The sequence below is a fragment of the Eptatretus burgeri genome, chromosome 2 (genome assembly GCF_056783735.1).
Source record: "Eptatretus burgeri isolate ZD-2024b chromosome 2, Ebu_testis_v1, whole genome shotgun sequence".
In the NCBI taxonomy this organism is placed as follows: Eukaryota; Metazoa; Chordata; class Myxini; order Myxiniformes; family Myxinidae; genus Eptatretus; species Eptatretus burgeri.
Window position 1 is genome coordinate 52,450,993 of NC_140962.1, and position 27,084 is coordinate 52,478,076.

The 27,084-nt window shown below is 43.7% G+C and overlaps 1 protein-coding gene across 3 annotated transcripts in view; it reads right to left on the reverse strand.

Annotated features, from left to right (window-relative positions):
* The window catches only part of LOC147032051 (atlastin-2-like), a 203,920-nt gene that overhangs the window by 13,531 nt on the left and 163,305 nt on the right, over positions 1 to 27,084 (reverse strand). The window contains exons 10-13 of one of the 3 annotated variants that reach the window (XM_085869339.1): positions 26,682 to 26,738; positions 26,332 to 26,403; positions 18,836 to 19,267; positions 1,873 to 2,013 (exon numbers count right to left, since the gene is read on the reverse strand). In XM_085869339.1, coding sequence (XP_085725465.1) covers positions 1,876 to 2,013; positions 18,836 to 19,267; positions 26,332 to 26,403; positions 26,682 to 26,738 — 699 coding nt within the window. In that variant the 3' untranslated portion in view covers positions 1,873 to 1,875. Of the gene's footprint in view, positions 1 to 1,842; positions 2,014 to 18,835; positions 19,268 to 26,331; positions 26,404 to 26,681; positions 26,739 to 27,084 lie in introns of all 3 variants that reach the window. The other 2 variants (XM_085869338.1, XM_085869336.1) reach the window with 2 other exon arrangements.

Sequence of the window (27,084 nt, forward strand, 5' to 3'; positions counted from 1 at the left end):
TGGAGGGTTTTTTAGTGTGCATGCAAAGTTTCAGGCTGCTACGTTTTATGGTTTTGGAATTCAAGAGGAGACCCTGCCTTTTATTAGTGTGTATATATATATATATATATATATATATATATATATATATATATATATATATATATATATATATATATGTATATGTATATAATCCCTGTGTCGTAAGAGGCGACCAGGGTTGCGTAAGGAAGGGCATCCGGCGTAAAACATGTGCCAAATCACTATGCGGATCATATGGATGATCCGCTGTGGCGACTCCGAACGGGAGCAGCCGAAAGAAGAAGATATATATATATATATATATATATATATATATATATATATATATATATATATATATATATATATATATATATATATATATATTATAGTCTCATTCTACTACAAGATGTTCCCCTCTGAACTACACCAAAACAGTGCTGATTCATGACTGGGCTTCTCCGAGCCTAAGGCTCAAGGAATGCTGTTACAAGGGCCAACAAGAAAGCCAGATGTTCAGCTGCACGACAAAGACACAGACACAGACACAGACACAGACACAGACACAGACACAGACACAGACACAGACACAGACACAGACACAGAGACACAGAGACACAGAGACACAGAGACACAGAGACACAGAGACACAGAGACACAGAGACACAGAGACACAGAGACACAGAGACACAGAGACACAGAGACACAGAGACACAGAGACACAGAGACACAGAGACACAGAGACACAGAGACACAGAGACACAGAGACACAGAGACACAGAGACACAGAGACACAGAGACACAGAGACACAGAGACACAGAGACACAGAGACACAGAGACACAGAGACACAGAGACACAGAGACACAGAGACACAGAGACACAGAGACACAGAGACACAGAGACCCAGAGACACAGAGACACAGAGACACAGAGACACAGAGACACAGAGACACAGAGACACAGAGACACAGAGACACAGAGACACAGAGACACAGAGACACAGAGACACAGAGACACAGAGACACAGAGACACAGAGACACAGAGACACAGAGACACAGAGACACAGAGACACAGAGACACAGAGACACAGAGAGAGAGAGAGAGAGAGAGAGAGAGAGAGAGAGAGAGAGAGAGAGAGAGAGAGAGAGAGAGAGAGAGAGAGAGAGAGAGGGAGAGAGAGAGAGAGAGACAGAGGGAGAGAGAGAGAGAGAGAGAGAGAGAGAGAGAGATATATAGCCGACTGGCTTTGATTACCAACAGTCAAAAATGGTAGCTTACTGAGAGCATTCCAAATGCTTTGGCTTCCTCAATTAAATGCTACATTCAATTTTAAGAAAAGGTAATCCTGTTAAATTGGCTGCTTTCATCTTGGGAGCTGTTCAACAGCTCCATATATATATATATATATATATATATATATATATATATATATATATATATATATATATATATATATATATATATATCTACATATTTGACACACAAGTTCTATATCCCATTTGACCATTTGTTCTTATGACACGTACGCAAGAGAATATCGGATGAGTTACTTTTAACTCTCCTCATCCTGCTTCCACTTTCTTCCTGCTGCAACCACATTATCTTAGCCCTCATTGTGTACTCTTCCCAATTTCCCTTCTTTTTCCTTCGTTATTTTAATTTAACACCCCAGCCACATCACCAATGCCTCTCTGAACATATGTAATATGTATAAAACCCATTCAATTGCAATAATGTCCAAAAAAAGGGGGACTGCATGAGAGAGATAAAGGATGGTGAATGGAAGCTGCCTGGGGCTGAAGATGGTGAAGGGGGAAAAAATATTGAATGATGACTGACCATCCAAGTAATCAAATTTTATAAAACCACCATTCAGCTTTCAGCATGACAATGCCGGGAAGGCCGACGGTGTTCAGATGTCGACACATCGGAGGGAGCAGCCACCAGGGGTGTGCCGTTGAAAAAGAAGAATCTGGAAGTTTTCAATGCAAGTAATGCAAAGCAAAATGCCTACAGGCGAGATGAGGCCGGTTAGAGCAGTCCCTAAAACATGTGCAATCAAAGCTAAAATTATCATTGCAAGATAAACAAATTTGCCAGATTTGTACCAGCACACAAAGCTGTGCATCTCAAATTAGGGCATGTGAATTATTATATACCACAACATGTCCCCACCCATATCCCAAATAAAGCACTTTTCCCTCCCCTTACTCCTACAAACTTCCAAACTTATTTCCCTGATACCCAGCCACTTGAGCCACACTCCCTAACCACCCTTTTTTCTCTCAACATACCCCTTCCCTTCCTTTTTTAAATTTAGGGTTAATTTCTATTCAAAGTTGGCTGAATTTCTCTCTGACCATAAGTGTTTTGCTTTTGTTTTCAGAACATTCTCATCGCTCTCTGGGATACCACCGAGCAGCATTGTGGGCGCAATACCCTCACATTTGTAAATTTTGGGGTCAATGTTTGTGGAGTACTCACCTTTGAACTATCTACTCGGGATTAAATCTCAAACAAAGTCGTTTTGTAAGCCAAAAACTGCTGTTTTCGTTTATTTCCAGCTCACGGCACGACATCTTGGAGAATGCAATCTTTTGTATGGAGGCACAAAACAAATTTTGCACGCAATTATTTTGGGCCAATGAAGATAGCACATTAATGTTTGCAAAATGGTAAGTTAATCTGCCGATCTTGGGGTAAACCTGTATAATTATCACCACCAGCATTGAATGGGAGTGCTGGGGTGTGGATACAGCACAGGCCTGATGGCCCAACAAAACACCCAATGATGCCCCCATTCCCCATTCCAAAAAACAATTTGTGGAGGTGTCATTTCAATTGAAAGATAAACTTTGGTACATCATGGGTGGTACATACATAAGCAAGCAGTGTGACTTCAGGAAGTTCAGAATTGCAGTCACTCCAAAAGTCACTGCCGAGAACAGGTTTAGTTATCAGGCAATGCTGCCACACACTGGGCTGCTGTCACTATAACCCTGTTTCATCCCTGTATAACTGCACTTGGTCCTGCCTTTTCCTAAGGTTGTCAAATAATCGCTTCCCGAACAATTACGATTTCAACAGAAATAAATAAAAAATAAAAGTTAGTTTTTGGAAAAATTCATTCCAAACAGTTTTTATTATTATTACCATTATTATTCTTATTCTTGCAGGAAAGCCTCAGTCTGAAAGGTATGCGCACTCACCTCTGAGCTATACAGCCTGAGTTTGAATCCCCACCAAGCGATAAAGCTTCATCCTGATATTTTGCATGCAGGAAGATGCATCAATATGTTTGCTGTCTTGCAGAAGGACACCAATAAGCGAGTGCGTCCTGATAGTGGCTAATAAGCCAGAGACCACCCTCGATGTTTTTAGCGAAGTCGGCGAGCTATTGCTGGCACCCTGGAAAAATTCCAAATTGGTACTCTGACTGACTTCTGGGAAGGTTGCAGCAAACAGCCCAGCATAACCTTTTCCCAGGAACTACTTCTGCAGCAGCGATGCTGTCAAGCATATAATACATTTACTTGATTGATTGAGAAATGTATGAAGGTGTACTGGAAAGTAATGGCTCCTATTTGTTTTGTTTTTTTCTCTTAGAAACAGGTAAATATATTTGAATGAAACAAAGACAGATACCAACACCAATCTTCATTCTCCCATGGTCCATATTTATTTCTCAACATAATTGGTTCACGAGTCAGTAAGTGACCACTATATTCGTTATGGGTGTGTGTCTGTCTGTCTGTCCCGAGCATAGCTCCGTGGGTTTTGATCCGATCCTGATAAAATTTGGGTGGGAGGTTTATATCATGATCTAGTTGTGTTTTCCTGAGAATGGGCATGCTGCGCCCATTATGGGCAGAGCCACGCCCAAAAAACATGTTTTTAGGGGGTAGCCGATTTCAAGTTACATCTTCTCTGAGGGGGTTTGTCGAATCTGGCAAGGGTTTCAGTATTTGGCTAGCCCAATGGCACCTGCATAGCCCCACGGAGCTCGATTTTTCATTTTCGTCCCAAGGTCAAGGTCATAAGGTCACGAACTTAGAAAATGTCAAAAAAAAAAATCAATAAAATGGGCATCAAGCTCCTAGGGTTTTCAACTGTTTCGAATGAAAGTTGGTATGCAAGTAGTGCTCTTCGAGTACTACAACTTTCATCATTTACGTTTTTCCCGATTCCCGCCAGTTTGCCCGTGGTGTCCCCTCGAAGGTCAAAGAATAAAAAAGGCGAACCGTGTACATTGCTCGTGAACCATCGCCATCTCCAGACTCGTCACCACTGTGGTCCACACATTTCTGCCAACGTTCAAGTATTTTTGTGATGCTGTCAAGATATAATTGTGGTGACTTAACCAGCACTCCAAAGCAGCCTTGGCATCATTGTCGAAAGAAAAATGTTCTCCACAAAGTTGCCCCTTGGAGATGAAAATCTGATGGGTCCAAGTGAGGGCTGTAAGGTGGTGAAACCGAAATGACCAATTGCTTCAGTCGTTTGTGCACTCGTGTGAGGCTGGAGGAGAACCATCTGCATGTCTGGACGAACACTCCAAATCCATGCCTTCAGTTTCTTAGAGTTTCAAGGTAGAGCTTAGAGTTGATGGTGGTACCCTTTAGCATGAATTCCAAGTGGACTATCCACCTTCATGATCCAAAAATAAGCATGACTTTGTGCAGATGCTTGCATCTTGAAAAGTGTTGGTGCAGGTGATCCTTTGTGACAGTACCTCACTGACCGTCTCTTCCGCTTAGGATTGTAATGGTGCACCTAACTCTCATGTCGTCACAATATTGAGCAGGAACTGGTCTCCTTCACATTCATCAACTCAAGAACTGCCCGCTGCTTCAACTGCACTATCAATGTCATGCTGCCCTCTGCAATCTTAACCAATAGAGCACTGAGACATGTCATAATCACGAAACTTCACACCCAGTGGTGGGAAGAATGATTGTGCAGACTGCGCTTTGTTTCAATGGGATAGCTTTACCAGTTTTGGAGAAAAATAATGGGAGGCATTACATTTCAGGACATCATACATAAATTCGGAAGGAATTTTTTTTTCTTACCAATTATACGTGCACTTGTAAATTGAAAATGAAAATGCCCATCTTGCCCAAGTAACTTAATCACCCCCCTTTCTCCAACATGTATATAATCCATTCAACATACATGACCTTAGTGTATTTTAGTTTTCATGACAACTACATCTGTTAGAGTTTGGAGAAACACTTGACTATTTTCGCTTTGAACTCCATTCGAGCTTTGTACAAAGTTCAAAAAACATTTACGTAACAGCAAGTATTCACAACATGATAGGAATTAATGCGCTTTGATGAGATGATTTTGAAAGGGAAATTCCTGGCGAAATAAAATGATGTTGTTCTGTTTTTATTGTGAGGTTTGAATATATATATATATATTTTTTTTAAATAGTTGTGCCCTGTAGTACCCTTCATTTCACATGAACTGAAGCATTACATATGCCTTGCATACAACATTAGGGATGTTAGCATGAAATACATTACATTCCCAATATATTAGCAACATACAGCCTCCTTTCTGTTGTGCCATGCAAAATGTCTGACTTGCAACCACGTAAATCTCATAAAATTTACAAAATGTCATTCGGGTGCATCTTCAAAGGTTGACCAATGTTGTTGATTCTCCCCTCAACGGGTGCATTTAAAATCTGGTGTCAAAGGATTGGCCTGTTTGTGATCCTACCCGAACAACTGGATCAGGATGCAGTCCAGGAACAAAGGTTCAAATCCCATTTATGTGCTTTGAGGAAATGAAATTGAAAGGGCAATTGCTATGTGAAAGATACCATACGTGTTTATCTATGCTCTACTGGTATCCCATGTAAAGGTCCACTGGCATCTACTAATGTCTTTGTCATGCATGTAATATATGTACAAGCTCTTCCACAAGCCTCAGGTAAAATCTGGAAAAGCAATACTTCATCGTCTTGAATCAATAAAACATCATTTTGAGCAAACAAAACAGACCCTTTTGGGTGATGAATAAAAAGATGAACGATCGCGTGCTTTCGGCCTACTCTAAAAGCACAAAACGGTGAAAGTTCATATTTTCAACAATGCGAATAATTATGAAGACAAGCCAGTAGGTGACATGGGTGGTTGCTATATAATTGCATACTAGTCATACAGTTTTTGACGGATCAGGCTGAAATTTTTTGACAAAGAGGTTGATTATAGTGCGCATAAAAGCACGGAAGCCGATTTTTGATTTTCGAAAAAAAAAAACATATAAATATTTTTCGGAATTTTTTCAAAAATTTCAAAGTCCCGTTGCTCGGCAACGTTGGCGTCCATAGCAACGGTGCTCAAAAGCATACAACTAGATCCTGGTATGAACCTACCAGTCAAGTTTCATCAAAATCGGTCGACTCCTCTGGCCTCCAGAGCTGTCCATTACATACATACAGAGAGATGGAGAATCTGAGAATAACTGTAGTCTAGCGACCACCCAATTAACCAGCTGAGAAATATGAGCCATTCTAATATCAGAAATCTAGGCTCACAGAGAAACTAAATGACATGGCAATAGGTTCACAGGGGATCAAGCAGAAGAAGATCACAGGGAAACAGCGAGACAAGGATATCGCACATGAATGGCAGAAAAGGAGCAGAAAGGGGGTGGAAGGAAGTCGGTAAAAGTAGAAGAGAGCAGGGATGGGTACGGGAGAAAGCATGAGGTGGTGCTCGGAAGCACTTTTTAAAGACTGGAGAGAGAGGAATGAGACAACAGAGTCTCCTTGTCAAACTTATGGGTAAAAAAAACAAATTCAAAGCATTACTTTGACAAGTCTCTTAAAAATAATGGAAAAACATGCTGTGAATGGTAGATTAGGAAAATCCTTACCTGGAATTTCTTCTGAAAGTATGCAACAACAACAAAAACCCATAAATTACATCAGTACAGAGAGAACTTACAATGAAAAGATTACATTTCATATTTTTTCACCGCTCTTCAAACTGCGCATCTGCTCTTTAACCATTGTAAGGCAGTAATCAATTGTTAAAATAACTTTCATAAGTGGCCTTGATGTTATGGCATGTGTAAGAATGGAGGGAGAGGGGAATAAGAGGTACAAATAACCAACACTTTCAATATACAACACAATGATGGCCTCAAAGACTGTTGGGATAATATACAGTTGCTTCAGAAAGTATTCCCACCCCTTGACTTTTTAACATTTTGTTGCATCAGTCTGAATTTAAAATGGATTAAATTTAAATTTTTTGTCACCGATCTACACAAAATACCCCATAATGACAAAGTGAAAACATGTTTTTAGATTTTTTTTTTTACAAATCAAGTTAAAATTAAAAGCTGAAATGTCTTGCATCAATAAGATTTCAACCCCCAGAGTCACTACTTTGTACAGTAGATTACAGCTTTGAGTCTTCTTGGATATGTCTGAATCAGGGTTGCACATCTGGATTTGGAGATTTTCTCCCATTCTTCCTTGCAGATTTCCTCAAGCTCTGTCAAGTTGGATGGGGAGCGTTGGTGAACAGCAATCTTCAAGTCTGGGCTTTGGCTGGGCCACTCAAGGACTTTCACGTTCTTGTTCTGAAGCGATTCCAGTGTTGCTTTGGCTGTGTGCTTGGGGTCATTTTCCTGTTGGAACGCAAATCTTTGCCGCGGTTGAAAGTCTTTTCCACTCTGAAGCAGGTTCTCAAGGATTTACCTGTATTTGGCTCCATTCATTGTTCCCTCTATCCTTACAAATCTCCCAGTCTCTGCTGCTGAAAAGCATCCCCATAGCATGATGCTGCCACCACCATGCTTCACAGATGGGTGATGGGCTGTGCTCAGTTTCCACCAGATATTGCCCTTTGCATTCAGGCCAAAGAGTTCAATTTGAATTTCATCACACAACAGAATATTATGCCTCATGCTCTCAGAGTTTTTGACATGCCTTTTTGCAAACTCCAGGCATGCTGTCATGTGCCTTATTCTCAGCAGTGACTTCTGTTTGGCCACTCTCCCATAAAGCCTAGACTTGTGAAGTGCTGCAGAGATTGTCGTCCCTCCAGAAGGTTTTCCATCTCAGGCAAAGAACTCTGTAGTCATGTCAAAGTGGTCATTGGGTTCTTGGTCATCTCCCTGACTAAGGTCCTTCTTGCCCGGTTGCTCAGTTTGGTCGGACGGTCAGCTCTCGGAAGAGTCTGGGTAGTTCCATATTCTTTCCATTTCCTAATGATGGAGCTCACTGTGCTCTTGGGAACTCTCAACACTTTAGAAACTGTTTTATCCCCTTCCCCAGATCTATACCCCCTCACAATTCTATCTTGGAGTTCTACGGACAGTTCCTTGGACTTCATAGCGGAATTTCTGCTATGACATGTAGTCAACTATGGGACCTTAACAAGGTGTGTTTCTTTCTAAATCATGAACAATCAATTGAACTGGCCACAGATGGACTCTAATCAAGTTGTAGAGATACCTCAAAGATGATCGAAGGAAACTGGATGCACCTGAACTCAATTTGGAGTGTCAGAGCAAAGGGGTTGAACACTTATTGATGCAAGACATTTCAGCTTTTCATTTTTACTTAATTTGTAAAAATTCTCAAAACACATTTTCACTTTGCCATGATGGGGTATTTGGTGTAGACCGGTGACAAAAAAAATTAAAATTTCATCCATTTTAAATTCAGGCTGCAACAAAATGTGACAAAGTCGAGGGGTGTGAATACTTTCTGCGAGCATTGTAACTGAAAAGATCATCAAACAACCATCAAAATAGTCATCTCAAAAACAAAAAGATGTAAGAATGACAAAATACAAGCTTCTATGAATGGTAAGTATTTTGAAGACCTTAAAACTAATGAGTATCGAAAGAAGAAGTCTTTTGACCCACTTTATTTATTCCCCGATTTGTATAATTACAAAACATTACAGTTCATAAGAACTTAACCCTATGAATATTTCTTGCAAAAGCAAATTTTAAAGCTATAATACTTGACAATCTCCCAGCATCAGGCCAGCTTTACAACGGTGCCAACACCACACTGAGAACTGCCCCATAATGACCAAAATTATTACTGTTTAAAAACAACCGATATTGAAGGTGTATGATATATTAACTGTATGCCTGGTGTTGGCCAAATGGTTAGGGTGGTGGGCTTGGGATCCGAGGATCCTGAGTTCAAATCCCACTCAGCTGTTGAATTAACACCAGCTGGGGTTGACAGTGCCTGTCATTCTTCCGAGGTCGGTAAAAATGAATGCCAGCATGCTGGTATACGGTGTCGGAGTGGCGAATCGTCCAGGATTGTGCCCAATAGCCAAGGAGACTGCTTAGGCAGCACCAACGCTCTGCACAGAGTATGGTCCCAATGGATGGATTGATATTTTAAATGCACCACAAACATGTTGTCATGATGCTGTAGTTGACATTCTATTTCCACACTGCAGTCATTTACGGATTCCGGTGCGGTGTAAGCGCCATACGTAGGTTCCGGTGCGGCATAAGCGGCAAACGTAGGTTCCGGTGCGGCGTAAGCGGCAAACGTAGGTTCCGGTGCGGCGGAAGCGGCAAACGTAGGTTCCGGTGCGGCGGAAGCGGCAAACGTAGGTTCCGGTGCGGCGGAAGCGGCAAACGTAGGTTCCGGTGCGGCGTAAGCGGCAAACGTAGGTTCCGGTGCGGCGTAAGCGGCAAACGTAGGTTCCGGTGCGGCGGAAGCGGCAAACGTAGGTTCCGGTGCGGCGGAAGCGGCAAACGTAGGTTCCGGTGCGGCGGAAGCGGCAAACGTAGGTTCCGGTGCGGCGGAAGCGGCAAACGTAGGTTCCGGTGCGGCGGAAGCGGCAAACGTAGGTTCCGGTGCGGCGGAAGCGGCAAACGTAGGTTCCGGTGCGGCGGAAGCGGCAAACGTAGGTTCCGGTGCGGCGGAAGCGGCAAACGTAGGTTCCGGTGCGGCGGAAGCGGCAAACGTAGGTTCCGGTGCGGCGGAAGCGGCAAACGTAGGTTCCGGTGCGGCGGAAGCGGCAAACGTAGGTTCCGGTGCGGCGGAAGCGGCAAACGTAGGTTCCGGTGCGGCGGAAGCGGCAAACGTAGGTTCCGGTGCGGCGGAAGCGGCAAACGTAGGTTCCGGTGCGGCGGAAGCGGCAAACGTAGGTTCCGGTGCGGCGGAAGCGGCAAACGTAGGTTCCGGTGCGGCGGAAGCGGCAAACGTAGGTTCCGGTGCGGCGGAAGCGGCAAACGTAGGTTCCGGTGCGGCGGAAGCGGCAAACGTAGGTTCCGGTGCGGCGGAAGCGGCAAACGTAGGTTCCGGTGCGGCGGAAGCGGCAAACGTAGGTTCCGGTGCGGCGGAAGCGGCAAACGTAGGTTCCGGTGCGGCGGAAGCGGCAAACGTAGGTTCCGGTGCGGCGGAAGCGGCAAACGTAGGTTCCGGTGCGGCGGAAGCGGCAAACGTAGGTTCCGGTGCGGCGGAAGCGGCAAACGTAGGTTCCGGTGCGGCGGAAGCGGCAAACGTAGGTTCCGGTGCGGCGGAAGCGGCAAACGTAGGTTCCGGTGCGGCGGAAGCGGCAAACGTAGGTTCCGGTGCGGCGGAAGCGGCAAGCGTAGGTTCCGGTGCGGCGGAAGCGGCAAACGTAGGTTCCGGTGCGGCGGAAGCGGCAAACGTAGGTTCCGGTGCGGCGGAAGCGGCAAACGTAGGTTCCGGTGCGGCGGAAGCGGCAAACCTAGGTTCCGGTGCGGCGTGAGCGGCAAACGGAGGTTCCGGTGCGGCGGAAGCGGCAAACGTAGGTTCCGGTGCGGCGGAAGCGGCAAACGTAGGTTCCGGTGCGGCGGAAGCGGCAAACGTAGGTTCCGGTGCGGCGGAAGCGGCAAACGTAGGTTCCGGTGCGGCGGAAGCGGCAAACGTAGGTTCCGGTGCGGCGGAAGCGGCAAACGTAGGTTCCGGTGCGGCGGAAGCGGCAAACGTAGGTTCCGGTGCGGCGGAAGCGGCAAACGTAGGTTCCGGTGCGGCGGAAGCGGCAAACGTAGGTTCCGGTGCGGCGGAAGCGGCAAAGGTAGGTTCCGGTGCGGCGGAAGCGGCAAACGTAGGTTCCGGTGCGGCGGAAGCGGCAAACGTAGGTTCCGGTGCGGCGGAAGCGGCAAACGTAGGTTCCGGTGCGGCGGAAGCGGCAACCGTAGGTTCCGGTGCGGCGTAAGCGGCAACCGTAGGTTCCGGTGCGGCGTAAGCGGCAAACGTAGGTTCCGGTGCGGCGTAAGCGGCAAACGTAGGTTCCGGTGCGGCGTAAGCGGCAAACGTAGGTTCCGGTGCGGCGTAAGCGGCAAACGTAGGTTCCGGTGCGGCGTAAGCGGCAAACGTAGGTTCCGGTGCGGCGTAAGCGGCAAACGTAGGTTCCGGTGCGGCGTAAGCGGCAAACGTAGGTTCCGGTGCGGCGTAAGCGGCAAACGTAGGTTCCGGTGCGGCGTAAGCGGCAAACGTAGGTTCCGGTGCGGCGGAAGCGGCAAACGTAGGTTCCGGTGCGGCGGAAGCGGCAAACGTAGGTTCCGGTGCGGCGGAAGCGGCAAACGTAGGTTCCGGTGCGGCGTAAGCGGCAAACGTAGGTTCCGGTGCGGCGTAAGCGGCAAACGTAGGTTCCGGTGCGGCGTAAGCGGCAAACGTAGGTTCCGGTGCGGCGTAAGCGGCAAACGTAGGTTCCGGTGCGGCGTGGCGGCAAGCGTAGGTTCCGGTGCGGCGTAGCGGCAAACGTAGGTTCCGGTGCGGCGTGGCGGCAAACGTAGGTTCCGGTGCGGCGTAAGCGGCAAACGTAGGTTCCGGTGCGGCGGAAGCGGCAAACGTAGGTTCCGGTGCGGCGGAAGCGGCAAACGTAGGTTCCGGTGCGGCGGAAGCGGCAAACGTAGGTTCCGGTGCGGCGGAAGCGGCAAACGTAGGTTCCGGTGCGGCGGAAGCGGCAAACGTAGGTTCCGGTGCGGCGGAAGCGGCAAACGTAGGTTCCGGTGCGGCGGAAGCGGCAAACGTAGGTTCCGGTGCGGCGGAAGCGGCAAACGTAGGTTCCGGTGCGGCGGAAGCGGAAACGTAGGTTCCGGTGCGGCGGAAGCGGAAACGTAGGTTCCGGTGCGGCGGAAGCGGCAAACGTAGGTTCCGGTGCGGCGGAAGCGGCAAACGTAGGTTCCGGTGCGGCGGAAGCGGCAAACGTAGGTTCCGGTGCGGCGGAAGCGGCAAACGTAGGTTCCGGTGCGGCGGAAGCGGCAAACGTAGGTTCCGGTGCGGCGGAAGCGGCAAACGTAGGTTCCGGTGCGGCGGAAGCGGCAAACGTAGGTTCCGGTGCGGCGGAAGCGGCAAACGTAGGTTCCGGTGCGGCGGAAGCGGCAAACATAGGTTCCGGTGCGGCGGAAGCGGCAAACGTAGGTTCCGGTGCGGCGGAAGCGGCAAACGTAGGTTCCGGTGCGGCGGAAGCGGCAAACGTAGGTTCCGGTGCGGCGGAAGCGGCAAACATAGGTTCCGGTGCGGCGGAAGCGGCAAACGTAGGTTCCGGTGCGGCGGAAGCGGCAAACGTAGGTTCCGGTGCAGTGTAAGTGGCAAACGTAGGTTCCGGTGCGGGGTAAGCGGCAAACGTAGGTTCCGGTGCGGGGTACGCGGCAAACGTACGTTCAGGTGCGGTGTAAGCGGCAAACGTCGGCTCCAGTGCGGTGTAAGCGGTGTACGTACGTTCCGGTGTAAGTGGCGCACGTACGTTCGTGTGCGGTGAAAGCGGAGTACGTACGTTCTGGTGCAGTGTAAGCGGCGTACGTTCTGGTGTGATAGAAATGGTGTCCATTCCAGTGCACACACTGTTTCGGTTGTGGGTGAGAGGCAGAGTGGGAGACTCAGTTTCGAGGAAAACTACATGGAACGAGAAAGACACTCTTCGACGTCACGACATCATCATTTATGCCTGCGCCCACATTATTAAATCATGATGCATACTTGACCAAGTTTGATTTCAATCCCTGAACCCAGATTTAAAATATTAAATAATTCTGGCTGCCAGACCATACATCCAATCAGGATGATATTTCAAACATATATCCCCCATGCCTACTAGATCATATCTCTGCCGTTTTACGTCAATTGATGAAGCTGTTCAAGAGAAAGAATTTTTCAAAGATTTTCATTCAATCCAATATGGCTGCCAAACCATGTGAAGTAATAATTATCCGTAAACACCCTGGTTTCTATCTGTAGGGCTTGGGAACATGTGGGTGAACTTTCCACTCGATCTGTCAAGCAGTTCTGGAGAATAAGATTATAAATGTTTTATTCTTCAAAAAACATCAGCAGCCAAACCATGTGACTCATGCCGTCATAGTTGGAGAAGTTTTTGTTCCTCATGGATAAGCGATCATACCTGTAAAGTTTCACCTCAATCTGTTCAGCCGTTTCGGAGAAGAAGATTTTTGAAGGTTTGGATGTTAATAACAAAATGGCTGCTGAACCATGTGACCAATGATGTCATCAATTCCCACCCCCTCCCCCCAAATACAATTTAGCCCGAGATGACCCTCAAAAATTTTCATACTAATCAGATAAAGCGTTCGACGGATGCGATTATGACGTCATAACAATGCCACCTATGCCAATAATAATTCACACTTGTTTCCCATGCGGAGTACATCACACGTGCCAAGGTTCAATTTTTCCCATGGACCAGTTTCAAAGACAGAGGTCCTAAGTTTTTCCATTTTTTCGTCATAATCATTATTATAACATTCTACATGAGCAGTCGCACCTATGGTACGCCACCTACGGTGAAAACCTGTGAGTATTGTGAAATAAAACCTGTGCAGCTGTCTGCTGTGTTAAAGATAACTTCTGGGTCGATTTCCTGTCTTTTACAATGGTTGCCCCAAATGGGGGCCCACAAATTTGGTTGGTGCTCGGTCCACAAAAGGTTAATCTGACACGGCCAGCAGAAAAGCTTTCAAATGAGAAATTGAGCCAGCTGTCTCATTTGCATTTAGTTGTGATCTCTTGGTATTCCTCAAATAAAAGCTTTATGTGTTATCACCTTGGCAATGTTTTTAGTCAGGTTAAAAAAAAAAAAACACGCACGTGCACACGTACACACACACACTGGTTCGGGTGGCTGGCTTGGGATGTTAGGGTTCTGAGTTGAAGCCCCGTTGGCTGGTGAATTAACACGAGGTGGGGTTGATTCAGCCTGTCATCCTTCTGAGGTTGGTGAAATGAGTACCAGTATACTGGTAATGGGGGCACAGCATCAGCGGCACAGTCACGCCCCAACAAAATGATAGCTACCCGGCAGCCAAGCTGCCATATGCAAGAAGAAGAAGATAAACACCACCAACAGATAGCATACTCCATGATGTTACCCACTGCACGACGAGTCATACGACCAGGTTCTTTATTCGTAGTTTAACTATCAAACTTAAATTTGGACAACTTAAGTTCGGGGAAATTGAAAATACCGCAATTATTTATTAATTTATTTTTCAGTAAAAAAAATTTCAGAAACGTTTTACATTGGGAACTTTCTCATCAGACTGAATTCAAGTTAAAATTTAGATACATTGAGCACTTGGATGATCTTCCCCTCTTCAAGCTGACAACCCAACCAACCACACAAGCTGCATTTAAATTCCATCTACAAGCAGTTGATTGGAGAAGACCTCACAGGACCCCATGCAGTTAATCAACAAATGTTGTGGTTAAAGACCTCCACCAACTTAGATTGGAACCTAGAGGTACAGGGATATTGGCAGGACTTGTAGGTAGTTTGCATGCAGATGAGTGTTGGTATCTGATGTTGGTGTAGCACAGGCATGATGGGCCAAATAGCCTCCTCCTTCACCAAAGTTCCCTGTGCATAATTTAACAACTCCATGACCAGAATTAATACAACACACTATCAGCGCTGGAAATGGGAGAGTATTTCTCACGGCCTCTCGATGCCTTCCTGGCAAGTTATCGTAAGCCTCTTCCCAGTTATACTAAGACATCATGGTTACACGAACCCTAATGCTGACAAACTCTGGTTTACTTTGCCAGCTTTTCCAAAAAAATATTTAAGGAAGTGTATTGACCTTGAGATAAGTTTTACATCAGAACAAGAAAAATGGCTCATTGAAGGTTTGAATCTATTTATCTAATTGCCCAGCAGAACTTATTTGGAATTTTATTTCAAATTTGTAACCCCCCCCCCTGAGAAATGTGCTAATTAGCTCAAATCTGGCACGTGTGATCTAATTGATCATTATGATTCACCACGAAGTTTCTTTCTGCATGTTCATGCTGTGCCTTCAGGAGAAATACCCCCTTCCCATCTCAAATAATTAATGAATCATGCTGAGATCTTTGCAGGAATGAGTTAGGGGGCTTGTAATGGCACAAAGTCACAAACAACTTTGCAAAATAATACAATGGAATACTAGTTTTAGTGAAGGTGAGTGTCGATGGAAAAGTTAAACAATGGATTTTTTTGAGCACGTTAACTGCTGTGGGAAGTCCGTCCGACGTCGAGAGCGCTAGTCCGTTCCAGGTTTTGTTCTGACGAAGAGTGAATGCTCAATGTGTCAACCACACCTTCTTTCCCACAGGAGTTAACATACCATTATTGGCTTTGACTTGATAACATCCAATGCTTCAAGAATAGTGTTTGACGAATGCAATTATGATGTCATAACAAAGCCACCTTTGACAACAGCAAAAAAAAAAAAATCAAAAAAAAATCAAACTTATTTCCCATCCCATGGGAAGTCCTTGACATATGCCAAGTTTCAATTTTTTTTCCATAAAGTGGTTGCTGAGATACAGATGTCCAAGGTTTTTCCTTTTTTCCAACATGGCTGCCATAACATGTGACATATGATGTCATAATTATCATTATAACATTCTACATGCGTAGTCACAACTATGGTGAAAATGTCATGTCAATCGGATAAGCGGTTGCAGAGAAAACAGAAAATTAGCACAAACAATTGTTCGTACAGACGGACAACACAAAAACATAATGCCTACGGTGACTTCGTCAGTGGAGGCATAAAAATTTAAAACGATGACGAACCTAATTACTATATCCAACGTGAGCATTATACCCTGCAAGTATTCGAAATAACGAGGCCACTTTCAAGCTGTGCTCCACTACGCAGTGGAGTTACCAATTGATATTATGCTGCATACGAACCCCCATTGATCGAGCTCGCAATGACGAATCAACACAGCCCAGCAAACCTATTTGACACCATTTGTATGAAAAAGTAAAACTCGTAATTTCAAAATCAGACCAATCAATTTCTTTGGAATGTGACGACATCCGGGAAAGTGATGCCGCCCGAGATAAAAATAAATAAACAAACATAAATTAAAAATCAAATTCTGTTCGTACACCTGATGATGTAAATTGTAAAAGTAAGAAACCCTTGCTGGGAAAAGTAACCAAGTAAAAGTAACTATGGACGAAAGAAAAATATTATTCAGAACATTTCCACACACAACACAATACAACAACAGGGGAGGACGAATTTTGCCAAAAATAAAGGCAAATCAATTAAAAATAATAACAAAATAAATACTTCTGCAATACTTTTTGAGACAAATTAATCTGACTGTTCCTCTGAACCGCATTGTACAAGAACAGACAGCTCAATATATGACAGGCAGAGAAGCAAAGGACAAATCAAATGTGACTAGTTTAAACTTTGTAACCCAGTAAAGCACAATTAAACCCATCAATAAATCCTGTCTTCATCAGATATTGAAATACAATTTATCTAAAAGAAGTGGAGAACAGAAATTTTGACAAGTTAGTTTCTTAGATATACTATGCAGCGCCATACACTGGCAGAAGTGCTTGTGGAAGTGTCACAGCACCAGTAAACATTGCTGAACCGCCACGTTGGAACACGCCTTGCCGTAGCAATGGATTTTTCTGATAGGATAGAACAATATTCTTTCAAATGGGAATACAGTGAAGCAAAGCTAAAGAATGTTCAAACTGCATCTAGTTTGGAAGAAGAAAGTGACAGTGACAGTGATAGTGTGGAGGAGAATGTGAGCAGGGAAGGCTTTGACTGGTTTGAATGTGGACATTGTGAAGAAAAGCCTACAGCACAGGAATGCGGGTTGCCAGGACTGGGATTTACCATTCGCTAAACTAAACGACGATGACTGTCCTTGTGTAATTCGAGTTTTTGGGGTTGAGAATATGGTCAACCCGGTCAGATATTTTAGTTGCTCTTTTCATCAATTTATTCATGCGGAAGGGGTCGGGCAAGCTGGCATCCGATACTTTGCAGAACAAGTATTGTTCCATTCTCTTCGGAGCTTTAAGTTGAAAAATGGTTGGATACACACCTTCTACCGATGTTTTCTTTTTCACATCATATCGTCATTGATCGGCCCGTCTTTGTTGCTCCGTTTGAAAACAAAGGCTCGAAGTGGCCTTCGCAAACCATTTTTTTTTCATTTTACAAAGGCTCGAAGTGGCCTGCTGTTCCTTGCAAAATAAGATTTGTCAACAGTATGATCAGTTCTGATATTGTGAAGTCATTTCATTGCTAACTCTCTCTTCTCTGGATAGTTATCTGTATTTGGGATGTGGATATAGCTTTTACTGCACTTTCACCTCTCATTGACACAGCCGTACACCTGATACTCATGCTTGTACTGGCATCGTGCTTTTGGTACTGGTGCTGTGACGTCACATTCTTCCGAAATCTTGGTCTCACGATAGCCCAATGGCGGCGAACAGTGTATATGGATTCATGATCTGTATTGTTCAATATCTCTTAAAATACAATGATATTAAAAGCCAAATTTCAGGGAAAATTAAAGAAGACGTATTTCTCGATTCAAGGACTTGCTTCATAGCTCTGAATCTAATTGTGCTTTAATTTTGATTGTTATTCGTGAATGTACTCCTCATAAAAGGAAGATTAAGCAACAAGAGTTCAGAGGTTCGTGTTGTTTTATGGTATAAAACATGTTCATAGTCTGGTTGAAGACGAACAGCACATTGACCTGCACACTCCATTTAAAAACAACATGCTGTCGGTCAGTGGAAGAAATTTCTGAATTTCATAAACAAACTAAAAAAATTTATAAACAAATAAAATTTCTGAACTGTGAATCCACAGCTTATTTCACAGGTGAAAAATTGTTGCCTTATTAGTTTGTGAGAAGTACAGCATGGGGCATTTATATCTGACACATTTGCAATCTTTCGAGCCGAAAGCAGTCTTGGCATAACTAATTATTGTTTTCTTTGTTTTACAGATAATACTTGAAAGTTTTTAATGATATAGCACTTTAAATGCAATGAGCGTTTTATTTTATTTTTTTACTTTTTAATTTTTTTTTAAATGCAATGAGCATGCCAATTTCACAAAGAAGGTCACCATGACAGATGAGGCACACTTTGATTTGGCAGATTTAACTCCACCACATTTCTTCCTGTGGGGATTTCTGAAGGGCAGAGTTTATAAGGAACATCCAACATCCGATCGATGAATTGAAGGCAAACATCACTGCAACCATCCACTCCATTGATCAAGAGACATTGCTTGCGGTAATGAACAATATGATGATCCGCTGTCGTGAATACACAAATTCGAAAGGGGCCCATTTGTCTGATGTAATTTTTAAGAAGTAAAGAATCAAAATTGATTTTAAAAACTTGAAGTATGTGCCTATGTTGAATAGAAATTGGATTTTATTTGGTTCATAAACAAAAAAGTTATAAGGATAATAAAACCGTCAGATATAAATGTCCCACCCTGTGTTACCATTTCATTGCAGATGTCTGGGAAATTAAGCTGAGCATGCCGCATGATGTTGACCCACCTGCTGCCAGATGGCCTCGGCAAGCTCATCAATGAGGGATCCAACATGCCTGTGCTCCCCTGAGTACCGAACGTAGCTCCATGTGGCAAGCAAACCCACAGACACGGTGAAAGCCAGGTTGCACATACTGGCCAGCGATGGCAGGGAAAGGATGGAAAGTAGGCCTGCAAAGAAATACGAGAACACAGCCACGAGGAGAAAGGCAGAAGGTGTGCGTGCAGCACGGAAGATGTTTTTGCCTTCATTTTGGAGAGCATAGCGTTTGAAGCTCGCTGTTAGGCTCTCCTCAAGATGCTCCTCATACTGCCGGCTGAACTCTATGCCACCCATCTTCTTAGTGCGCCGAAAAATGCACAATGCATCCTTATGCACATGCTGATGCTCCCGCTCCAGGTCTGCTGGTGCCAGGAAAGGCCGACTACCACCGCACACCTAGGACAAAAATGGTGATGAGACAAGAAATGATTTCCAAAATGCCATCGGTTGTAGAGCCAGACAACCAGTTTCCTTTCTGAACCAAACACATTTCTTTTTTATGTACATTGCCGAGGCTCGTATGAGAGCTAACACACAATGCACAAGGGGGGCAGGAGATAAGAGGGGCGGGAGAGGGAAGGACAAAACAGTGGGGAACAGAAATGTTAGGAGATCTGTGGAAGGGAGAGGGATGGGGCAGGGAACATGGGGTATACAAGATAGACACCACAGAGACTTTCAGGAGGGAAAGCAGGGAATTTGAAGGAGGTGAATTTGGGGTGGATTAACAGAGGGAGAAAAGATCATAGTTTTAGATGGGGTAAGATGAGAGGTGGTGGTGAACGGCTGTTTTGAAGGCCTGGAGGGAAGGACGGGATTGAAGAGAGAGTGGGAGTCTATTCGAAAGGCGGGAAAAAAGAGGAATGAAACAGTGAAGGTGGCCAGTGATTCGTGATTTTGGTAGTTTTACCAGAAGGTGGTTGCTGGCAGGCTTTTAGCACCCTGTGGAAATATGTTGGGGTGGGGGGGGATGACATGTCACAGACAGAGCGGCGGGGGGGGGTGCGAGACCAGAGAGGAGACAGTATGACAGAAAGACCACTGACGACCTGCCTGCGGTGAGAGAGTGAGAGGCCCAAAGACTCAGCTTCACCGCGGGAGATGCCAATAATCCGAAATGCCTTGGTTTCCACAGCATGAAGCCGAAAAAGGTGAGAGGCACGTGCACTCGCCCAGAGGGGAGAGCAGTACTCCATCAGGCTGTGGCCACAAGCTGTGTGTGTGGTCAGTAGCTCAAGTGGGTCTAGGAAGAACTTTACACGACGGAGGATTCCCAGTCGGCGACTGGCTTTAGTGGCCAGGTTGGAAATGTGGCTTTACCAGGAAAGATCATGGCAGATAGTGAGAGCCAGAAGCTTGAATGGAAGGACTTCTTTCAGAGACTTGTTGAGAAAGTAGATGGGGGAGGGGGGGTTCAAAACGGTCCTTTCGGAGAGACATAATGAGAGTGAGAGATTTCTCCGGATTGAAAGACATGTTCCACGTGTTAGACCAGTTTGTGATTTTATCCAGATCTGCAGAGAGCGAAGAACATGCTGCTTGCCGGTCTGAGGGATGACAGATGGTACGACAGAGGGCGGAGTCATCAGCAAAGAGATAAAGAGGATTTTCCAGAGAATCGGAGAGATCATTGATGAAAATCAGAAAAAGAACAGGGCCCAGAACGCTGCCTTGAGGAACTCCAGCCTGGACAGGAAGAGGGGATGAGAGAACTCCATTTCGGGCCACACGTTGGCTGCGACAGGAGAGGAAGTGTGCGAGCCATGAGTGCAGATGGCCTTGGATACCATAGAAAGAGAGTTTGGTGAGTAGGGCAGAGTGCCAGACCATGTCAAAAGCACACGATATGTCTTGGGATATGCCTCTGATTTCATGTCTGGCATTGAAGACCTCCATCCCTTGTTGGAGAGCAGAAGCAGCATATCCAGGTTCGAGTGAGCTGGTCTGAAACCAAATTGATGATTGGAAATCAAGCTATTGCAGAAGAGGAAGGATTTAATGTCTGAAGCGATGATGGATTCCATAATCTTGCTGATGATTTGGAGTAGGCTGATTGGTCTGTAGTTGCAGAGATCTGTTTTTGCACCTTTTTATGCAGAGTGGTAATGTTTGCTGATTTCCAAGCAGATGGCAGATGACCTTGAGCAAATGAGAGGGTGAGTCGAACAGAGAAAGGTGAGCAAGAGCAGAGGAGCAGGATTTTCAGACATGTGGGCTGATGCCGTCTGGACCAGTTGCAGAATCTGAATCGAGGTTTGACAGCAGGATCTCCACTTTGTCAGACGAAAAGGACACCGAGTTCAGCAACAGTTGTGTGCGAGTGGGAAAGGTGGGTACAGAAAGCGATGGGTTTTGGACACAAGATTTAAATGCAAACACCGAGTTTTGGCATTCAGCCTTTTAAAGAGCGAAGAAGCTGCTGTGTTTCTTAAAAAAGCAGCACAAACACAACTCCCATTTTCACCTGAGCACAAAAATAAGGAAAATTACATTTTCCTACCCATGGGATAGAAACATGTTATTTGTTTTATTCATTTATCGGGAGTGAAAATGATCATTAATGGTTCAAAGATACAAACAACAACAAGAAGCGGTAGATTCAAAGTACACCGCCCCATACAAATAAAGAAATAAATCCTCGAGCGCATGACATTGCCGGGGCACCTTAGGCACCCGGCGATGCTGCCTTGCAGCACATCGAATCGGAATTGGGAGGGAGCAGTGCACAATAATTAATTGATTAATTGCATAATTAAAATAAAGAAATAATAATCGTAAAATAATTAATTTCTTAATCAATTGGATAATAGCAGAGCTAAACCACCACAAATCTGTAACTTTTTGAAAATTAATTAATCAAAAATTAAATAATCAATAAATCAAGAAAACCTTTGATAGACAAATAACTTGTTCACTGTCGTGTCCAAATATCAGCTTCTTAGCTGAAAAGGTGCCCAAGATCTTGCCAGGATGAGAAATATAATAAATGAAAAATACTCATCGAGTGCCAACTTGGCAAAACAGCACAAAGTAGAATGGCACTCAGTAGAGCGCATACCTCTGCCAGTTGGAACAGTTTACGTTTTGCATCCCACTGATGGGCTGGATCCGAACCAAAATCCAACCCGCTTGTTCTTGTCACCTATCCAACTCAGCCACGTTGTTTTGTCTAAACTCATCCACAACTTTATGAGATATCGTGATGCATTTTAATTTAATTTTTGGTCCCATCTATCAATTTCAGAAATTAGGCCTTTATTGACCGCTTGACCTTAAAATTAATAGGTGGTTGAATTCAGCAAACTGACAAGAAAATGCTCTTCCAATTTCAAGTTAATTGGATAAAAAATCTGCAATGGCACTATCTGCATGGATAAAAAATTGAGAATTTTAGAAATTTGGCCGATGTTGACCTTTTCACCTGTGGTAACCACATAAATAATATATGGTTGAATTCAGTGACCTGATTTGTAAATCCTTTTGAAATTTCAACTAAATCGGATGAAAATTGAGGATTTTAGAAAATTTGGCCCAAATTGGCCTTTTGGCCTGTTTACCTCAAAATTAATAGGTGTTTGAATTCAGCGACCTGACATGAAAATGCTCTTCAAATTTCAAGTCAATCGGATGAAAATTGAGGATTTTAGAAAATTTGGCTCAAATTGGCTTGTTGACCTATGTAGACTTTTTTGATCAACCAAATTTTACGAAACTTCAATGCAGGACAGTCGCAGGGTTGGTGTCATTAATCTCTGAAAATTTCAGAACGATCGGTTCAGCGGTTTGGGCTGGAGGCGAGCGGACACACAAACAAATGATCAACATGTCAAAATTTTTTTTTTTTTGCCAGGTAATTAATAAATCGACAATAAATAAGGATTTAATTAATCAATTGATTACGAAAATAAAAATAACGTTTTTGCCAAAGCACATCTTTACTTTTGTCTCCAAATTTCATCATTCAGAGATCTCGCCCAGACAAACAAGAAAACAAGAAAGAAAAAAAAGAATAATTTATCGATTAATTGATGAATCAAAAAATCAAAAATGACCTTTATAGCCAAATCACTTGCTCACTCTCTTGTCCAAATATCAGCTTCCCAGCTCAAAAGGTGCCTGAGATATTGCCCAGATGAGAAATAAAATAAATAAGTAATAAATAAATCAATAATCATGCAATTAATCAATGAATTAATCAATCAGAAAATAAAAAATATCATTTTTGCCAAAGCACATCTTCACTTTTGTCCCCAAATTTTCGCTTCTTCGCTCAAAGGATGGCTGGGATATCACCCGGACAAACGCACAAAAAAGAAAAAGTCATCGTGCAGAGCACGATTCTTGCTAAATCCGCCCCCCTCTAAAACGTTGCCATGGATACAAATTGTCCATTTCATCAAGATTAAAATTGACAATCATAATCAAAGCTCAAGTCAATCTGATAAAAATTGATCTTTTTTCAGATTGAAATTGATGATTTTCGAAGTTTGACCTTGAGTTGACCTTTGACCTTTTGATTTCAAGAATAGTTGGTATCCCAATTCAGTGATGCACTGGTGCAATCGCTATGTAGTTTTCAGGTTAATCGGATGAAAATTGAGGATTTTTCAGATGAAATTTGCTGATTTCAGAAGCTTGACCTTTTCATCTCAAAAATAGCTGGTTTCCCAATACAGTGACGCAATATGCAAATCATCTTAAAATTTCAAATCAATCGGATGAAAAATGACGGTTTTATAAATGCGACCACAAGATGACCTTTGACCTCAAAATCAATAGGCTTCTCCGTTGAGACTTCCTCTACAACTTGGTAAAGTTTCATGAAGATCGGTTTGAAATTGTGACCTGTCGGTGACTGACAGACAAACAGACAGAATAACAAAATCGACTGAAAGCTTCGATTTTAGAATTAACAAGAAAGCAAGAAAGAAAACAGAGTAAAAACTGAGTATTCCCTTCCTTCGGCACGCCGTGGTGATGCCATGCATCGCCTGGATATGGAATTGGGAAGGAGCGGTGTACAACAAATACAACTCTTCAGAAAATTTTCAACCTCTTTGCCAAAAGCGAACACACAACCACATTTTCCAAACAATAACATGCCAAAACGTTTCAGACAAATTTTCTGCAAGCCACTGACAAATCTTGAGCCACAAATTGTTTGCCGAAGGACAAAAAGCAAAAACAGGCAATTTATTACTTTCGCTTCTTCTTTAACAGCCACAATTATTCCCATGTTCTTGTGGGGTTGGCTGAGGGAGGTTTTGGGACAATATTTCACGAACCGGCTGGCCAGGACTGACATTCGACTAAGGTTAGGGCATGAATTTCAAGTGAAAGGAAACCATGGGATTTTTAAAGTCCACCATTAATGTCGGCAGATGGGAAGCCAGTTTAATGTCCATCTGAAAGATGGCACACACATTACTGAATCACCTTGCCTGTGAAACAACGGGATGACAGCTTTTAGCTGGGTCAAGATACGAAACATGGCTCGACGGCTTAGAGGCGAGTGTGCGTACCTCCATGCCATCCTGTCAGCCCCAAAACAGGCAATTTACTGTGAGAAGAAATTCAAATTGAATTCACGGGACACAGTCATCCATAGCAGTTTCTGCATTAAATATTCTTTTAAAAGTGATATCCCACCTTCAGAAGTACAACTTCTGAGTAAAATAAGAGTGAAAGTTCACAATTTAAGAAGCAAGATGACGCCAAGAAAATTGGCAGCCAAAAAAAGAAAACAAACAACAGCAACAACAACAACAAAAAAACTACTTGCTACAAGCTTTCCAGCCAATGGCTAAAATTTGAATATTTTTTGGTCATCGGGTCCAAGAACGTCTCCCCTTCATGCTTCCTCAATTAGACTCTGGCGTGAAACGATGAACACGGGTCTCTTCACACGTCGCACTCCTCTATGAATGTCCCTCCAGGTAGAATTCCAGGAAGCAATCTTGCAATGGCCTCACAAGTTGCCTTGAGATCAAATGTTCTCCTTTCGGGACCAACCTTGCCCAAACACTCATTAAATTTCAAGTGAAAATGAAGGATTTTTTCCCCCCCAAGCTTCCAACAATGACGTGCAAGTCTTCTGTAATTTCACGTATGGTAATTCAGTGAGCATCAAAAATTAGTTGTTTTGCACATTCAATATTTTTTTGAGTGTGAGCAGTTGTTTGCATGCGAGAATGCTCAAGATCACTCACCAAATCACAGCCAGTTTTGTGTGTACTGCATTAGTTACATGAAAACAACGGATCACCAAATTGTGTAGACCGTCTCCTCCACAAATTCCTGGTGTTTTGATAGTTTCCTTCACAAGAAACTTGATACTCCCCTGTTTCACATGCTGCTTGCCATTTTTGTTTGATGCAGAAAATTTTGACCACAACTGTCATTACCTTTGCATTCTGCGAAAGGTTATGTATTGGTCGCTGTATATTTATTTATTTGTGTGTGTGTGTGTGTGTTTGTTATTCGCATAACTCAGAAAGTATTAAACCAAATCGCTTGAAATTTGGTGGGATGATGGGTTGTTATCCAAGGAACATTTGATTAGATTTTGGGAGCGATCGGGTCAAAGGTCAAGGTCAAGGTCACGGAAAGGTCAAATTCGTATTTTTACCATAGCGCGGTCAATTTTGATCTAATTGGCATGCAACCGATGCCAAAATGTTCAGAATTCATTGCCCAATCTTGTGATGGGCGACATGACACAATTACGTCATTACCCTTGTTAGCGGTTGGGGGTCAAAGGTCAGTGGGGTCACGACCTTTCAAAATATGCGGTTTTTGTCATAACACGGTCAAATCAAAACCGATTTGCATGAAACCAACACCAAAATGTTCACTGTTCTGTTCCCCCCACTCTCATGCCAAGAACAAAAAAGTAGCGGAGGCAAAGGTATGCGCTCTACCGAGTGCCCATTCCAGTTTACTCTATAACTTGCTGACAGAAGACAACATTGCACGGTCCTTGTGGAGGAGACTTGTTCATCATGCGACAAGTGGACGGGGAACGGCTGACCCCTACACTGCAAACCTCCTCCAACTTCCACAGTCTTCGGACTACAGCTCCAATCGGATGAAAACGAATGAACACTTATGCGAATGGCCAATGGATGATGAGGAATATCATTGCACAAGCTTCAGCGTTGAAATATTATTTGTCCACGGCCCAAAAAAAAAAGTCAACATAAACTCTTCACCACCATTCTCACCAAGTTAAAACAAGAAAACAGGCAGGAAGATAGTATTTATCTCAAATTACCATTCTGAGGATCAGTAAAGAAAAAATAAAAATCGACTCGATTGAAAAATCAACTCAAAACCAGGCAATATGAAGACGAGAGGACAAGCAGACCACCAAATGTACTTGATCAAAACGAGCAAACGCCGTCAAAAGTGACCGTCAAAGAAATGGGTTAACGAGATGAGAAATAAAATAATGATCGCACCTTTTCCATCTCCTCGTTGTAGAAATCTTGTGCAGCAGCAACGGCCGAGAGATTATTGGCCTCGGCTGTAGCCTTAGGGGAAACAGAAATCAAATTGCTTTTCCATGCAGCAGTATTTAAAGCTCACCGCCAACAATCTGTTCTCCGTAAAAATTAGATGGCAAAACTCGGAAGCAATTCAAAATTTGATAGAAAACATGAATATTCATCTGTCAAGCAATTTACAAAATTCACCGAGAACAATAGTCCATGTATAATCAGAAAAAAAATGTCCCATTTTCACCTCTTTAATCCTCAAATCGAGGGCCACAATTTGTCCCCATTTACACTGAAATACGTATTTATCTTACCTGCAGCATTGATTTTGGATGTGGTAGATCCTCTCCCTGATAAATCTTTATGTAGGCCTGTTTCTCAGAACAAATCAAGAATTAGGAACTCTGTTGCAATGAGAGGCTAAACAATAATGTCATAATGTAAAGTGGGCATTTGGTCCAAATGTCCAAGACCACACCAACCACAAATGATTCCCAAACACCAGCCCAACAAACCATTCTCCCCATCCTCCAACCCCATCAATCCAAAAACTAGTTAAAACAGTTAGCCACAAAATCATTTCCTCCTCTCGTGTTATAAAGTATGCAAGGTGTATTTTCTTGGGTTTTACAAAGTACTTTTGCTGAGACGATGCTCATATAGATTTCATTTGCTCAATGGTCAGCTTGTGAAAATTTCACCTTGATGCCAACAAGT